This window comes from Chironomus tepperi, unplaced genomic scaffold (assembly GCF_022539635.2).
Source record: "Chironomus tepperi strain 1889 unplaced genomic scaffold, CSIRO-AGI_Ctep_v1 contig_88, whole genome shotgun sequence".
Taxonomy (NCBI): domain Eukaryota; kingdom Metazoa; phylum Arthropoda; class Insecta; order Diptera; family Chironomidae; genus Chironomus; species Chironomus tepperi.
In genome coordinates this window covers 943,457-961,181 of record NW_027226210.1, presented here as the reverse complement: position 1 = coordinate 961,181, position 17,725 = coordinate 943,457, and the positions used below count along the sequence as shown (strand labels likewise).

The 17,725-nt window shown below is 31.8% G+C and overlaps 1 protein-coding gene across 2 annotated transcripts in view; it reads left to right on the top strand.

Moving 5' to 3' along the window:
• Cph (BCL11 transcription factor chronophage) overlaps nucleotides 1-17,725 on the top strand; it is a 54,646-nt gene that overhangs the window by 32,997 nt on the left and 3,924 nt on the right. Inside the window, exons 2-4 of one of the 2 annotated variants that reach the window (XM_070635306.1) lie at nucleotides 6,236-6,388; nucleotides 6,456-6,644; nucleotides 6,717-6,932. In XM_070635306.1, coding sequence (XP_070491407.1) covers nucleotides 6,236-6,388; nucleotides 6,456-6,644; nucleotides 6,717-6,932 — 558 coding nt within the window. Of the gene's footprint in view, nucleotides 1-6,232; nucleotides 6,389-6,455; nucleotides 6,645-6,716; nucleotides 6,933-17,725 lie in introns of both variants that reach the window. The other variant, XM_070635305.1, reaches the window with a different exon arrangement.

The window sequence follows — 17,725 nt, the reverse complement described above, 5'->3', positions numbered from 1 at the left end:
TTCTATTGAGTTATGAACAACTCTTGCCACTTTTTTCTATGAGTTTCGATCAATATTTGGCTGTAAATCTGAGAATTGAAGTCAAAATTGACGAAAAACTTTTCGAGGTGGAGAAAAAATTTCAAATTTTGAATTCAAATTCAAAAAAACCGTTAAATTTCAAATCCTTCTAGAAACATTTTTTACTGTAAAAACAACACCTAATTGCTGAAAACATGAAATAATCCTTCATCCACAACCCTCACAAAAACCAACAAAATTTGACCTCATTTCAATAATAAACGGAAAATTTTCCACAATTTCTATCGACGTCATCATCCCACAATGTAATGTTATTCAATAATCAGGAAAATATGAGAAATACAAGGCACAAATCGCTTCCAGCAATAAAATATAAAAAAAAACATAAAAAAAATTCCCAAGAATAAATATATATTTTTTATTATGTTTATGCCTTGCAAATCGTCCAGGATGTAACAGTATATATTGGAATATAAATAAATAAATAAGCCAAATGTCCTCTTCGACAGTATCATTTACACATTCATCCTAATCAAATTTATTTACTGAATCTATCTAGAAAATGTTGCGGTCATGAATCGGAATAGGGCGATGGATATACATGCATATATCATGTATGATAAATAAATTGAATCAGAATTCAATGACTTATGATTATTTACAGATGGATGTATATCCTCGAATTCCGAAGACAATTTCTATTATTTTATGTTTTTCCTTATTTTCCCTATTTTTATATGTCAATATAACAGTAATTGATATGCGTGATATTTATGGATGGAATAGAACTTTTTTCCACAAAATTTCGCAATAAACTATTTCCCTATCACATCAAGAATGAGTTAATTTATTCAAATTGTTTACAATTAGAGGAGCGAATGACGGAAAATTAACTTTTATTTCCTCTGCTTCTCCTACTTCCACTCCACATCAGCCCAAATTGCAATTTTCCTCATTTCTGTGGCGTGAATTTTCTCTCAAATACAAATATTATTATTATTATTATTTTATGTTGTAGCAAATAGCAATGACTGTAATTTCCCAATTACTATACAAATTGCCAAAAACTCATCAGAAAATGAAACTACAAAAAAAAAAATATATTAATGGCACCAGTCGGGAGAGAAATTTTATGAGCGCTATATGCGAGTTGTAAAAATATATTTTATGATTTTTGTGGAAAGTGCCAAGTATGGTCTGTGATGTTGAGTTACATGATTCTTTGAAAATCATGAATTTTCAAGCGTCTCAAAAGATTCAAATTTTTAACGGTTTTTTAAAATTTGAAAAATTTTCTCCACCTCGAAAAGTTTTTCGACTTTTTTACAGTCAAAATCATCATTTAGTTCCATTTTTTTGATGTACTTCTCTTCAAAAAAGTGGCAAGCATCAATCATAATAACTTCCCTATCCAAAACCTCAAATAAAGCGCATATGTCCCCTAGAAAAACATGCTAAAAATTAATTTCTGTTACAGAATACTTACGGTCTAATAAAAGAAAATATTGATATGCTCATTCGTTGATTACGATCGAACATAACGGCAAATACGATTTCGTTGGCTCCAATTACATCAGCAATTGATGCTTATCTCCAATCCAACTCACTCTGTAGTTCTGCGTACCATTACTCGAATATAGTAAATTGAGTTTGATATGAGTTTTTCGGTATCGTAAACAGAAGAAGGGAAAAAAAGCATTTAATACAGCACAAACCATCCAATTGCCAATTGCCCTTTCTCGATTCTTATTACCAAAGATGAAATGGATTCCAATTTATGTGCAAATCGCTGTGTGTGCGCTTAAGTAATCCATGTGCAAAAACAAAGTCGTAAAAAGCTCCAAAAAAAAAAATAGGAATCGACAGAATAATAAAAATTCATTCCGTGGAGATGATGATCAGCACAAGAAGAAGTAGTCATAGTCATAAAAATTGCGACAAATTAATATGTTAAGTACATATCTCCATTCTCCAGTCAGATTCTTTTTTTTGCATCATGTATAGATATGAAAGAACCAACGGATATACAGACATTCACATGTATGTGAAAAATCAATATCCATTTCATATATATATATGAGGTAGTTATCCATTCCTTTCGTACTTTTTTTTTATTCTTCTTCTTTTCCTTTCGTCCTTCGAACAGTTTGTAGGAAAAAAAGTTTTTTTGTACACACGAAAAGGGCGTTTTCCATTTTTTTTCTGTATTCCTTTTTATCCTCATTCTCTCCACTCATATGTGCTCATGGACAAATGTCCTTGTGTGACGCGCATGCCTTGACCAATGGTGATTGTGATGGTCAGCATTTTTCGTCAATCAGTTAAAGCCATTCGTTGATGATGCATGTAATGGGAGGGGAAACAGTTTGACCATTAGTTTGGGATTTAGTTGTCATGCTGTGACTTACATAGCCAATCTGTAGCAGTACATTAGTTCCAATTCGATGCAGTTTTTATTTTGTGGATGAGAAATTGAAATCAAAAAGTCATTTTAAATTCAGCAGCAACCACAGCAGTCAGCATAGAAATAAAAATAATTTATCAAAAAAAAAGAAATTAGAGCGGAGAGTCTGACATTACTGCCATTGTAAGCCAGATGTTGATTTTCCGTTTTTATTTCCAATTCAACAAATAATCGAAAAGGCTTCCTTTACATCGTTGCTGATATTTCATTTTTATGACAGATGCCATGGACCTGAAATAGCCGAGAATTATTTTTAATAAAAAAAAGGCTAATTTCAACCCTTATATTGACAGCCATGCCATGCCTTCCTCACTCTCCAATTCATATTCACTTATTATTCATTGCCAGACATGTTATGTCCTTTAAGGATTTATGGAAATAAATCTTCAACAATTCCTTTATCGACAGATCTGAAAATATGTTTTTATTAATAACAAATGGCAATTTATTACAGTAAAATCTTATATCCTCCTTGTTTTTTGTCTTCAACGCCCTCAATTCTACTTAATCTCTTTACTGTATCGATGCTGTGCAATTAAATTGTCATAAATTTGCTTGCTTCTTGTCTTTATGCCTTCATGGTTATCTTGTTTGGAGATTATGTTTGTATGTGGACATGAGTGATATATGGATGAGGATGAGGATTAGTTGGTGCTGGTGTTGGGGAGGTTGGGGAGTGGATTATGAGTTAGATTGGGGATCAAGGGTATGAAAATGATTAAAATTGTCGAAAAATGATCAAAATTCCTCAAAAAGTTATAAAAAATTTCAAAAAAGTAATTGAAATTGATTTCAAAATGTGATTAATCAGTTCCTGTTTGTCCATGAGTTACTTTCTACATAAATGATCCAATTTATTATTTTTGTAACTTAAATTTAGGATTTGTCAAATTTTATCATTGTATAAAATAGAAGTTTTCATTAAAATTTGAGAAATCAATGGTTCAAATCCTAAAAATTATAAAATAATATACAATGGTATTATCTATGGTTATTATTTTTTTGGATTTTTACCTTAAAAAATCATTTTTTTTTTAACAATTCCATTCCAAATTCCCAAAATCCCACTCCCAACCTCCTCTATCTCATTCCCACCACCAACCTCAAACCCAAAAAATCAAGTCCAAACGCAAAAAAAAAAACATTTGCAAAAATTCACATAATTAAATGACTTCAATAACTTCCAAAAAACAATCACAAAAGTACACACAAAAAAAGAAGTCCACCGACAAAGTCAGCATATTAAAAACAATAAAAACAGCTGTTGAATATGAAAAAATTCTCCTAATTCCTTCAATTCTCATAAAAAAAAAAATTTGCACAGGAAACTAATAAAAGATTCTGTGCAGCTTCCAATATCCCACGAAATTTTACAAATGCTTCTCGCATTCAACATTTGCCTTTCAAGTACTCAAGTACTTTGACATTTATTTTTTTATGTCGCTCACCACTTGTAAAACAACAATTCGCTCTTTATGTTTGCATTTGGAAAGGCAGCAATGCTGAACAAAATGCATTTTATGCAAATAATAAGGGGTTAAATAGTCGTTTGACGCACCGCGGAATCATTGAGAAATTCTCAAAGTCAGTCGGAGATGATAAATCATGGATTTATACAGCCAATATTAATCCTTTTTTCCAATTTTCCCAAAGAGCATTTGGTCATTTGCCTTCCATGACTTCTGTTGCCAAAAAAAATAAAATTCTATTAGCTATTGCCAATACAGCTCAAGGGGATTATTGTCAGCTAAAGGAAGACTAATTTATTAATTCAATAAATTTGACGCAACTTCCCAATCGACCAAATAGAAATATCCTTAATCCCTATCGACATAATCGACAGAATTCCTTCATTTGGGGTGGAAGGACAAAGCAACAACAACAAAAATAGAGAAATTCAGTTCATCATCATTACGTTGAGTTGGCAAAAGTCCCTGAGACAAAGAAAACAAAAGCGGGGAACTAATAGCATCGATAAACATCGCCCGAGAGCCCATGAGATGTGTCTTTGTTGATGTTTTATGCAATATATATATTTTTTTTGTGGATGTTGAACAATGGATATTCCCAATTGTTATTCATTTATCAAATTACTGTGTCGATAGTTTTGGTGTGATAAGAAATGTTTTTTGTGCTGATTAATCTCGTCCGTTGAATGTTTTTTGTGACTCATATGTCATATTGTCTATGGATGTGTGAGAGCAATGACAGGAGAAATGGTTAAGTTTGAAATTTATAGAATTTTCTATTTTATCGCGCATTTTAAAGTTTCAACGGTTTTTTGAAATTTGAATATTTTTCAAAACCACGTGGTCTCCACCTCGAAAAGTTTTTCTCAAATATTATGGAAATTTGATGCTTTTAAGATCAGAACTGGATAATTCCTGAATTAAAAAAGTGGCAAGCATCGAATACAAAAGGTTTGATGCCAATTCACTCAATTATTCAAAAGTTATGAGACATTTTAACATTTAACCTAAAAAACTACAAAACTGCTTCTTCAAAAATTCCTGTGACATTACAAAAAAGGGATAAATATTCGCTTAAGGGCAAGCAAGCAGTGGAATGAGTGACATAATTCTTGATTACACGAAACTTTTTTCCTCTCCATCCATTCAGCCAGTCCATTGATCGGAATTTTTCTCTCTCCTTTCCTTTCATTGTATGTATAAATTTCACCCAGATTTTCATCACGGACAGAATCTGTAATCTTTCTTATTTTCTGTTTTCTGCTGAGGAAGGTCTGCTTCGAGATCGGAAAATCAAATTAACCGTGTTTATTATGTGATTGTGAACCAACGGAGGACATTTATTCAAAAGGTCACGTTTTGGGACATCGACTACTTTACCATCATTTTGCTTCTTCTTCTTATTCTCATTCCCTCATTGCCATCCGAAATCATCGAAGATTAGCTTATTGATTTTCCGTTTTCTTCGGGGTCCGCAATTGCCATCTTCTTCATAATGTAGTGGATGTGGATATCCAAAAGAAAAAGTAATTTACATAAATCAGTAATAACTTACACAAAATCCAATGCTGGAACGTCAATTAAGTTCAAACAGATTTCTAATAAAGTGCGTATTCATCCACAATACGGCTATAAATATGCATAAGAAGGGGAATGAAGAAGTGACTGCATATCCAGAACTACACTCAATATCAATAATTTCATTTGCCATTTCCTTCCATACACAATTTTAAGTACGAGCACAAGAAATTTTTATTATCCCACTTGAATTATAATGAAAAAAGAAGGAACGACAACAGAAATTATAGACTTAATCTGCACTAGAATCCAATAAGAGCCATGAGTTACACGAGCATCTTAATGGTCAATTGCGACACATTTCGTATAATTAAAAGCAATTTGTTTCCTTCAAATGTGAAAGTATGGTGTGAAGGAAGTGACATTTAGAGACATTATGGTTGGATAAGTACGCTGTACGGTAATAAAAGTGTCATAGTGAGATCGAGATTTAAGGGATATTTTTAGACTGTTGGGTGTGGGTAGCTGGTTTATTGGATGTGAATTCTAGCAAAGATTGAATCTAACGGCTTTTTGAAATTTAAATTCAATTTGTTCTAGAGTTCAAGAATCTTTTTAACGAACATTTGAAATTCAAATTTTTAACGACATTTTAAAATTCAAATTTTTCTTCAACAATTTTTTCACCTTAAAATCAAACAAAATCAATCAAAGTAAGCATTTTATTAATCTCAAACATCTTTTTATCTATTTTTCACAGCAGATTCGGATGCAGGAGAAGGAGAACAACCAGCACATGACATTTTAACGTGCGGTTCATGTCAGAAAACATTCGCACTCGCCGAAATTGTAAAATTCATCCAACACAAAGTGTTACAATGCAATAAAGAGAATTATGGACAATGCTATACACAAGGTAAGTCAAGATTTCATGGATATTGATAAATTTGTTACTTATTCAATGAATATTTCAATAATAACAGGCACAACGGGTGATAGAGATTCAGATGATGGACGCCCATTAAGTCTAGCAAATTCACGACGACCTTCAATATCAGCACCAATATCGCGTAAATCGAGTGTTTCACGCGTTCATTCACCACCACTTGCGAGTCCATCAAGTCATCTACTCGAAGATGGATCAACGAGTACACCAAAAAGACTCTCAGAAGGTAAGTTGGCAATCATTAAATGTCATTTGCAGGCAACAAATAATTTTGTAATTATCTGCTTATCATTAACAGACAATGATATGGGATCTAAGCGACCTGACAGCGCCACACCATCATTAGATTGTAAAGATAATGTTGTAGACAATAAGAAACGCGATAGTGTCGAAATCAAGCAAGAGCGTCTCAATGATGCCAGCTTGTGTCCGGATGATGACTTTCATTCATTACCGCCACTCAAAAGATTACGTGCTGATGTTGTTGATGCTGAATCAAATACAACAAATAGTGGTAAGTTCTTCTTTATTTTTCAAGTATGACTTTATATGAGTTGATTCTGTTATCTTGTGACATGACGACGATGTATGCAAAAGTTACGAGGGGTTAAAAAAAGAGTGCAGAAGCGAGAGGGATGAAGGAGGATAGAAAAATCGATAAACAGTCACATGCATTAATTGCATGCATGGTAAATGACTTTCGAATGTCCAGCATAAGTACAGCATTAATTTTTCAGGAGATTTTTCTCGTTTTAATTGCTGCTGCAATTGCTGGATGTTGTATAATATCCAGCACTTGTCTGTTGCTTGACATGTTTCATAAAAAACCGTTAAAAATATTTTTGAATTTTTCAAATTTTTGAAAACCGTTAAATTTCAAATTTCAAAAATCCGTTATTTTTCAAATTTCAAAAATCCGTTATTTTTCATCCTTCAAACTCAACGAGTCCTTCCTCTAATCACTCAATGGTTAAAAAGGTACAAAACTAAAATGATACTCAACATTATAAAGCAAAAGGGGTTGAATGTCCAGAAGCGACAATGAGCTACACAAAGCACATAGATAATCACCTTTTAATGTCTCATGTCCTGCATCATTATTCAGTGCTATTCAGAAATGACATTGAATAGATGCCAACATTGATGGACATGGACATTTCACAATTAAAAATTCATGTAAATTTCTTTCAATTCTTCTTTTTTTTTCATCATCCTCTTCGGTGGCTGCAATATTGCTACTGTATGTAAAGTTTATGGATGTGGAATATGAAATGAGATTGGAACATCTTGTTATGAAATGAAAGTGAATGACCAGGAATGTGCCAATTTCTTTTATGAATATATATGTATGGAAAATTTGATGCCTTGTGGGGATTTTTGGGTGATTTGTGGGGATTTAACGGTTATTTTTTGAATTCAAGTGGGTTTTTTGAATTCAAATCTGATTTGACCGTTAAATTTTTGAATTTTTTACCTGACTTTTTGGACTTCAAATTTCATTTGACCGTTAAATTTTTCAATCAATTTTTTTGAATTCAAATTTCATTTGACCGTTAAATATTCAAATCTGATTTGACCGTTAAAATATCAAAAGCAACTTTCTACCAAAATCACCACATAGGGACACCAACATTCAATGATAACGAACCACAACAATCCTCCTTTTGTTTCCCAACCTCCCCATACCATCCCACCCCCTCCACATCCAGCCTCATCTTCATTCTCTATCATCGCATCTTCGTCTTCTTTTTCTTCACTCATGTGCGCTCAATTCTGTAAAAAGCCATGTAAATATACAATAAAATGCAAATATGAAAATTTATAAATATGGAGCCACCATATGCTGCGCGTTTCCATTTTTAAAAAAAATTTTCTCTATGTTCTTTTGGTGCTTTTCATATTCATTTGTATTCTGAAACGTTCATCATCGCTTCTTTTTTGCATGCAAGAATAAAATAGAAGCAGCAGCAGTGGAACGACATCATATATGTTCATATCGTCCTCTTTTTGAATGCGATGGATAGAAGAAATTTTTTCATATAGCACAAAAAGTGTAAAAAAAGACCATGTGCAGATTATGAGGCTATCAGTAGCTCGGTTGTATCATTTATTGTCCTCGTCCGATGGCAATGGAAACACTTTTCTGTCGTGTGACAATTTCTATGTAAAATGCGCGTACATCCTGTGTACGCGGTAGCATAAAGGAATCATCTGGTGAACATAAAAAATATACAGTAGGAATGAAATATTGACAATATCTTACAAAACATGCATCATATTGCCTCATTTTTATTATTGCACCCGTGATATGCTGCTTCTTATGCTTGCTGCTTCCACCCACAAAATTTCATATTTTAAAGAAAAATTGTTCGTGTAATTGGCCTTGTCTCTTTGGATTTTAAATTATCGTCGGCATGGAGTGCAATGAAGACAAGGAAATCCGAGGGTGCTAATCGTTTACACAATATGTTGTCTGCTGTTCTGTTCCACACATTTGTGGTCTTTAAAAAAATTGCAAAAAAAAAAGATTTTAAAGTCGTTAGAATAACCACAGAGACAGGCGATTTTTGAGGGATGATTATTGATTGTCGGTACTGTAAGTTGTCGAAGAATTAGGAGATATTTTTGAAAAAATTCAAAAAAAAATTTAACGGTCAAAATTTTTTTGAAAATTTAACGGTCAAAAAATATTTTAAATTTTTAGAATAAATTCTTTCAAATTTTTGAAAACCGTTGAATTTCAAAATTCAAAAATCGGTTAATCAATGTTGAAGAAACCATCAAAATTCAAATTCCAAAAGTACGTTAAAAATTCAAATTCCAAAAGTACGTTAAAAATTAAAAATCTAAAATTGACTAAATATACTCAATAATCCCAACAATTTGCCACCTTACAGTACCAACCACATGCAGTAAAAATCACAAAAAATTTCAACATTTATGATCTGTTGTTTAACAATGCCACACACAGGAAAAAATCTCAATCTCTTTACGGTCACCGTCCATTATCAATCCAACATCATTTTTTCCCCTATAATGCACAATAAAGAAATGTTCAGCATGTTCGCTGAATATTATTGACAATTTTTTTAATAACAATTTCTCTTTTCTATTACGTCCCTCATATTCCATCCATTGAACCATTCATCGGGATGTACGATATCAGTTTTGCTCTAATTGCAATTAAATTTTTGCTACAGCACAGCATAAAAAAATCATTTGGCGGTCTATAATGCCATTGTGTTAAAAAAAGTTCCTTTTTTTTGGTTAAATTATTAATTAAACCACATCGCACATAACAATAATACTGATTTTATATCCTTTCACTTCCCATCGTTTTTCAATGATTATTATTATTGCAGTTGTTAGGATATATATGCTATATGCGGGGATAAATGTGAAATGAGCGTGGTGAATAGAGAAAGGAATTTTAAATAATTTACTGCATTTATCACGCATGACCGGATGCATCGGATATGTTTTTTAAATTTTTTTTTAATTTTTTTTAAAAAAGGTCTCGCGGACGCAGCATTAAAAAATACATTATGATTGTATGGGAACGAGGAAGCAGCCCTCATCTAATGCTTTTTTTTGAAATATGCCTTTCATCTTTGTCAAAAAAAGGAGTTGCAGGCTAGGGATGGGAATTTGAGATTTTTGAGGTTATGGATTTGAAATGCTTTAAAATTTTAAGATTTTAAGATTTTAAAATTCAAAAAAAAAAAATTGAAAAATTTAAAAAAAAAAACCTCAAATAAAATTTTAAAAATTCAAAAAAATATTAAAAAAATTAAAAAAATTTGAAAAAATTTGAAAACATTTAAAAAAAATTACAAAAGTCCTCGTGTTATTGATCGAGGGACTTAAGCGCATTTTTGTCCCAGCGATCAGAATTTGAGATTTTTGAGGTTATAAATTGGAAATGATTTAAAAGTTTAAAATTTAAGATTTTAAAATTCAAAAAAAAAATTCAAAAAAATATTAAAAAAAAAAAATTTAAAAAATCAAAAAAAAAAAAATTTAAAAAAAAAAATTAAAAAAATTTAAAAAATTTTAAAAATTTTAAAAAATTTCAAAAATTAAAAAATTCAAAAAATTAAAATTTCAATTTTTTAAAAATTTAAATTTCAAAATTCAAATTTATAATTTTTTTAAATTTTTTAAGACTTTAAAATTAAAATTTTTTAAAATTTCAAAATTAAAATTTTTTAAAATTTCAAAATTCAAAATAAATTAAAATTTAAATTTTAAAACCTATTTCAACATCCATCCCTTGATCTCTTCCTCATTGTCCACCAAAAAATTCATCAAAAATCCGTTCCGCCGAACTTTAATTTCAATTTTTTTTTCGAGTATTTCAAATAACAAAAGACAATAATTTTTTATATATACATATAATACGTGCATTCACGACAATCAAGTAGGGTCAAAGAGAGAATTTATTTCATTATCTTTTTTTTAGCTCGTGTTCATCGTACTTATGTTAATTAGATGCATCATGTCCCTTCCTCTATTTCGCCTTTAGTTTTTGTTGAAGACAAAGAGGAGATTTTAATTGAATGTGAGGATATAAAAATTTATTCATTCCTCTACCTTTCATTCCTGAGACAAGTTCTATTCTATGTAGAAGTGGCAAGACGTGTGGATGGCTTTGAATTATATAACCGGATGGGACTATAAGAAGTGTACGCGGCAATATCCCTTAAAAAATATATTTTTCTCTTCTTTTGATGAATGCAATAAATATAAAAATAAAAATTGAAAGGGTTTTTTTGAGCTTCTTGTTGGAAGTAGAAGAAGACCTTTCTTTTATGAAGACGATTGTCACGCGTCGCGCATAGTAAAGTCAAGTTAGAAGTGATCAACTTATGTCCATCATTTTGAGATTCGTTTGGGGAAATAGCCCGAGATGCACATGAGTTTTCAGGCATTGTTTTTGATACATAACCTCAAAATTCAGGATCATAACCTTGAAATTCAGAAGCATAATCTCAAAATTGATGGCATAACCTTAAAATTCTGGTTCATAACCTCAAAATTGTGGATCATAACAACAAAATTGATGGCATAACCTCAAAATTATTGGCAAGGCCTCAAAATTCTAGACATAACCTCAAAATTCCTGATCATAATTCCAAAATTCTGGAGCATAACCTCAAAATTCAGGATCATAACCTCAAAATTCTTGACATAACCTTAAAATTCTTCATTATAACCTCAAAATATAGGATCATAACCTCCAAATTCTTAAGATAACCTCAAAATTCTTGACATAACCTCAAAATTATGAATTATAACCTTAAAAACCATAACATAACCTCAAAACTACCAATATACCCCCCGGGGTCGCCTCTCCAACACAATCAAATTAAAATTAGTCAGTTGTCACCCAAGATAAAACCAGATCACTCTCCATCCATCCATCCGTACCTTTATACCTCATCTTATAAAAGGATTAATGGAAATCATCGTCTAACAACTGTCCTTTCTTCAACGACGGTGTTTGCCATTAACTTTTTTGTTGCCCACAAACAAAAAAAAGACATAAGTCTTAAGAAGAGCATGAAAGAAAAAAGGGATAAAGGATGGAGGGGAATAATAATAAAAAAAAAGTTATTGTATCCGATCGAGAAAGGCTAAGTGTCCATAAAAATATGAATAGAAATCGACCCTTTCCGTCCATAAACAGAAGCTTTAAATGATTTCTTTTAAAGTCTGTAGAATGGGCATTAAGTAGCACTTTGAAAATTTGTAGATATTTCATCACCCACAAACATGTGAATGTGAGAATGGCAATGATTTTTCCGAGTCATAGAACATTCACAATAGACTGCCTTCATGTAAATAAAAACAGTCATAGAATGGGTCAAAGAGGAATTGGGGAGAGAGCAACAAATCCTTTATCTGGACATACTTTTTTCTCCCTTTTTTTTACAAACAATTCAATAACAATCGGATGAGGGAGGAATGATGTTAGGAATATATAAAAATGAACAATAATCACGTCATATAGATGACTTTTTTATATGCTGCTCCTTGTTTATATGTACAGAAAGATTGATGTTTGATTCTCAGTGGGTGAAGCATGATTGAGATTTTTTAATGCAACAATTATCTGAGATTAATTCTATAATCGGCTATATTGATATGAAGGGAGTTGAGGTTATTGCGGTAGAAATTTAATAGGTTTTGAATCGGTTAGTAACGCTTAGACTTAATGACGCTCAGCTTTAGTGACGCTCAGCCTTAATGATGCTCAGCTTGAGTGACGCTTAGTCTTATTAATGCTCAGCTTTAGTGACCTTCAGCCTTAATGATGCTCAGCTTGAGTGACGCATAGCCTTAGCAATGCTCAGCTTTAATGACGCTCAGCCTTAAAGATGCTTAGCTTAAGTGACGCTAAGCCTTAGCAATACTCTGCTTTAGTAACGCTTAGTTTAAGTTATGCTCAGCCATAAAAACACTCAGCTTGAATAACGCTCAGCCTTAATGACGCTCAGCTTTATTAACTCTCAGCCTTAATGACGCTCAGCTTTAAAAACTCCTAAAAATATCCAGCATAACCTCAAAATATTTTCAAAAAATTCAATCCAATTCCCACAATTTTTTCAATCAACATTTTCTCAATAAAATGTCCACAATTCAAACTGGATACATAAAATTTCCATTTCCAACTTCCAAGAAAATATCAAATGCAAATTGAATCGCGTAAGCACAAATAAAAAAAAAAAATACAGCGAAATTCGCTTTAAGCACCACAGAACTGTATATATATTTTCTGATTATATCAAATAACAATTTGAGATAGAAAAAAATACAAATAAAAATCATAAAATATGTAAATTCTGCGGTCAATGTTAATGGCAACGGTCGCATGAAATGAAAAACAGCAGCAATAAAGGGCAATTGCATTTGGAAGTAAAAAAAAGAGTCTGAAAAATTGCTATACATTAAGATGTTTATCAGTAGCCAAAACGACACAATAGTCGAGAGAAATATCCATAAAATTCTATGTTGGTCTTCTCATAATTTTCTTCTCAGTTATGTCCTGCTGTGAATGTTCTGCATATATGAATTGTCTACAGAACCACGAAAAATTGTATTCTTCGGCTTTATTCTGTTCTGCGAATGAATGAAAATCGTTTTCCATAAAAAAAAGTTGTATAAATAAATGCTAACTGATACAATTCCTTCTTCTTGTTGACAGTGGCGGTTTGCAGTCGAAGATATTAAATTTCATCAAGTCCATTTTTATGACAGCTTTCCTTTACCTTTATACCTTATCGCGTTCATTCAAATGTTTTTGACTTGAACACGGAACAAAATATTTCATTCACCGTCATACATCCCCCAATTCATACGACCTGAAAACGTTTATCATCTTTTTTTGATGTCTAGTTATTGGAAAAATTGTCGTGCTTTGTCTATGTGACTTTGGGATTTTGAGGTTATGTTGACTTCTGGTATGGCTATTGAGTTGGGATCTTTTGTAGTTGACTTTTGCCACTTTTTTGAAGCGAATGGAGAAATTTTCAAATTATTAGGTATCAAGAGCTAAGAATACAGCTCAAAAAACTTTTCGAAGTGGAGCTAAATTTCAATCAGGTCGGCTTTTTGAACTAATATACACTTTTCTGCGTATTTAGTTCCAAAAATCTTAATTAACTTTAATTTCCTCACAATTTGTATTCAATTTTTAAAGAAATAACCCCTATCTCCAAAAATGCGCCTTATACCAACACCCATCCGTGACTTTCTTACTTGCCATATTTTTTTCTATCATCACAAAAAACAAGACAAAATAGGAAGAAGGACAAAAGGAAAGGAAAAAACAGTTTGAATAAAATCACATATTTATTGCACAGAAAAAGAGTTGGAAATATGATATCTAAAAGTTCTGCGGATGTCAATCAACGACATGAAATATTAAAAACAAATCTCCCACTGGATCACTGGTTGTGCATGCATTTGACATCCAAATGTCACATAGTATTCAATGGGATTCGACATTAATATTGGATTTAAGTGAAAGGCTTAAGAAAATAAAGAGCGAAGAAGTGAGTGAGCAGCAGTTGGTAGTGCCATTCTACGTCATATTATTGGTATGACGACAAATGGAAGGGAAATGCTGCTGTTTATGCATTCATTTCGGCTGGAAAGGAAGTAAGAAAAAAACAGGCCACAAAAAAAAATTATTTATGAGCATATGCAAGAGACACCGGAAATAGAGGAAAATTTTCCATCCACAATCTAACATGGGGATAGATATAAATGCTGCACACAATTTCCATTCAACACAATTTAATCGGAAAATTCTCCAGCTTCACTTGAGTGACATGACATCGATAATTGACATGAAAATTTCCAATCAATTATCTACTCAAGTTCAATGTAGGATGTAGGGAGAATGAATTATGATGGTCAATTAAAAATTACTTCCCATTTACAATCCTTGTAAATCATCGGCATCATCATCAGCATCGACCTTTTAATTGGAATTGCATGACAACAGTTCAATTGGATTGACGTGGACGCGGTAGCAAGCATTAAAAAAATGTGGGTCATGATTTTTTTTATTCATTTCCCATCAATAAAAAAATGCTCAATTTCGGGGTGGTAAAAAAACTGTACAGCTTGGTGGGCCCTCATGTCTTGTTGCCCTCATCCATTTTTATAAAGGATGACGCGAAAGACAATTGTTTTGGTAAACAGATATCTGTGCCTGTACACAAATAATCATATTTCGATAGTTTATTATAATGCGGCATGTGCTATATATGAATACAATTGAAAGGAGAGGATGAATTTCAATTTAAGGGCATCAAATATGATGTGTCTTAATGTCTATAAGCATTTTTATTTATTTATTTTGAGGATGGGCATATGGAATTGAAGACGATTGTCTTTCAGGGAAATGAAAGGGTTGCACGTGATATTTGAGTCATCCACGAGCCCAAAATTCGTGTGTGCATTTGTCTTTTGTTCTTTGTGTAAACCTTGATAAAGCCATTTCCGTTGATCGCCTCTGCATTGAATTATGATAATTTAGAAGCGAGCATCTCTCGCTTTTATTGCCCACAAATGTCTGCATCTTTTGCAATTCATGGTTGTGATTTTATGAAATTTATGAGGAATTTAGTCAGGATTTTGGAGATTGGAGCGCATTTGAATTTTGTAACGGCTTTTTGAAATTTGAATTTTTAACGACTTTTTCGGATTTGAATTTTTAACGGTTTTTTAAAATTCAAATTTTGAAAGATTCCATAAAGCCTTTAAAGTCATCAGAACTGCAATAGCTAGTTATGGAAGCACAACTAAGCTTAGTAGCCAATCCAGTCACCCAAATCGCTCATCATCCACTCCAAAAAGTCCCTCAAAATGACATAAAAATCTCATCAACAAATGAAATCGAATGAAATAAGAACTGGCAAGAAGTTAAGAGAATGGAAATGAAGAAAGAAAAAAAATTTGCAAATCAAATCATCTCGATGGTGGAAATTCATCAGCAATTTGTCATTGTCGTCCGTCGCTTTATACACACAATTTTTATGAAGAGATAGAATAATATTTTTTTTATTATTAAAAAAGGAGATAGAGGAGACACAACACGAAAATTTATTCAATTCTCAACCATAATTTTATTGTAATTTATTGATGTACTGTGATTGCCATCATCATCAACATCATTCGTTGTCTTGATGATCACATAATGCATAATGCCTTTTGCGAATGGTCGCGACAATTTGAAACAGAACAGCAAAAATGTCCAACCTGTGAATTAAATTGTATCATTGTGGAAAATTTTAATGTTCCTCATCCTCAAGTCACACAGCATATAAAAATGGACGAAAAAAAAAACGGCACCAACGCTTTAAACAAACGTCATGGAATGCTGTAAAATTTGCATACAATGGAAACTTTGTCGTGTTGCGGTTTTTTCTGTCGAGAATTTATGGAAAGTGAAAATCTCTCATTTTGTGGGCCGATCGCTATATATGTGAATACACACATCATAATCCTATGTGACTGCCATCAAGTCCCACAAAAAAACGTTTTTATTTATTTGATTACATTTAAATTTAATTAATGATGAAATGAGAATGAAAATATTGTGATTGACGTACACCATCATGGATAGTGGGCTATAAAAGGGAAATAAGTTTCATGAAATTACACAATTATAGCTTGAATTGTTGATTTATGGTTAGATTGATGAATTAAGCGCATTAGATGATGAAAATTGTTTTTAACGGATTTTTTGAATTTGAAATTTTGCATCTTCTCACTTCGAAAAGTATTTCTTGAATAATTCCTTAATTAAAGCAATTTAACAGTCAATTTCAATGCCAACTTGTTCAAAAAGATGGCAAGCATTGATATCATTTAAAATTATCAATCATTGCCAAACACATGTGCGAAAAAAAGTCAAGGCTAAAATTTCTGTCGCATCAAAAGACGCGAAAAAAAAAGAAATTTAATTTCTTAAAATTATATGAAATAATTCAACGCATGTACAACAAGTCTAATCAACAAAGTACATGATGTATCAAGGCACAGCAACAAAAAAATCACAAATTTTCCAATTTTAAATTGACGACCAGCAATATTTATTGTTGTATCAACAACATTTAATAAAAATTAATTAATATACGCAATGTCGTACATATACAGCCCCGAACTTATTACATTGATATCAATACGGGATACATTATTTTATTAATTTTATTGAAATTTGATGTCGACCAACATAGTAATAATAATAATAATTATGTGTAGCTGTATGATAAACATTTTTTTCAATAGATGTGATGCCGCTGCTGCATATTAAACATATTTTAATTAACGAGAATATTAATTAAAATTCGCGAAAATATGCAGCTAATATCGGACAGAAACACAAACAATCGTCTGGATTTTTTTATTGTTGTGTACATTTTCGAATGTTTATATCAATGCATTTATGTCATGTAACTGATATGAATCGAGCGACAGAAAAATAATTTTTTTTATGCTTTGTTTATGCTTCAAGCCTCGTAAAGATTTTTTTTTTTATTTATTTGTGATGAAGGAAGGAAAAAAAATTCCCGGGGACAATCAAACAATGAAATATGTATGCATGGAAGTATCATAAACCGTCATGAATGTGAGTTTTTATTTTATGACCAACGCAGTGATTACTGTGAATTTTACTGCTGCAACTGCATTCATGAATGAGTAAATGAGGCACTGTTGGTGACTTCCAAAATGGCTGGAAATTTAACGAACTTTTTTTTGAAAATTTCAAAATGGCGGCTCCACTTCGAAAAG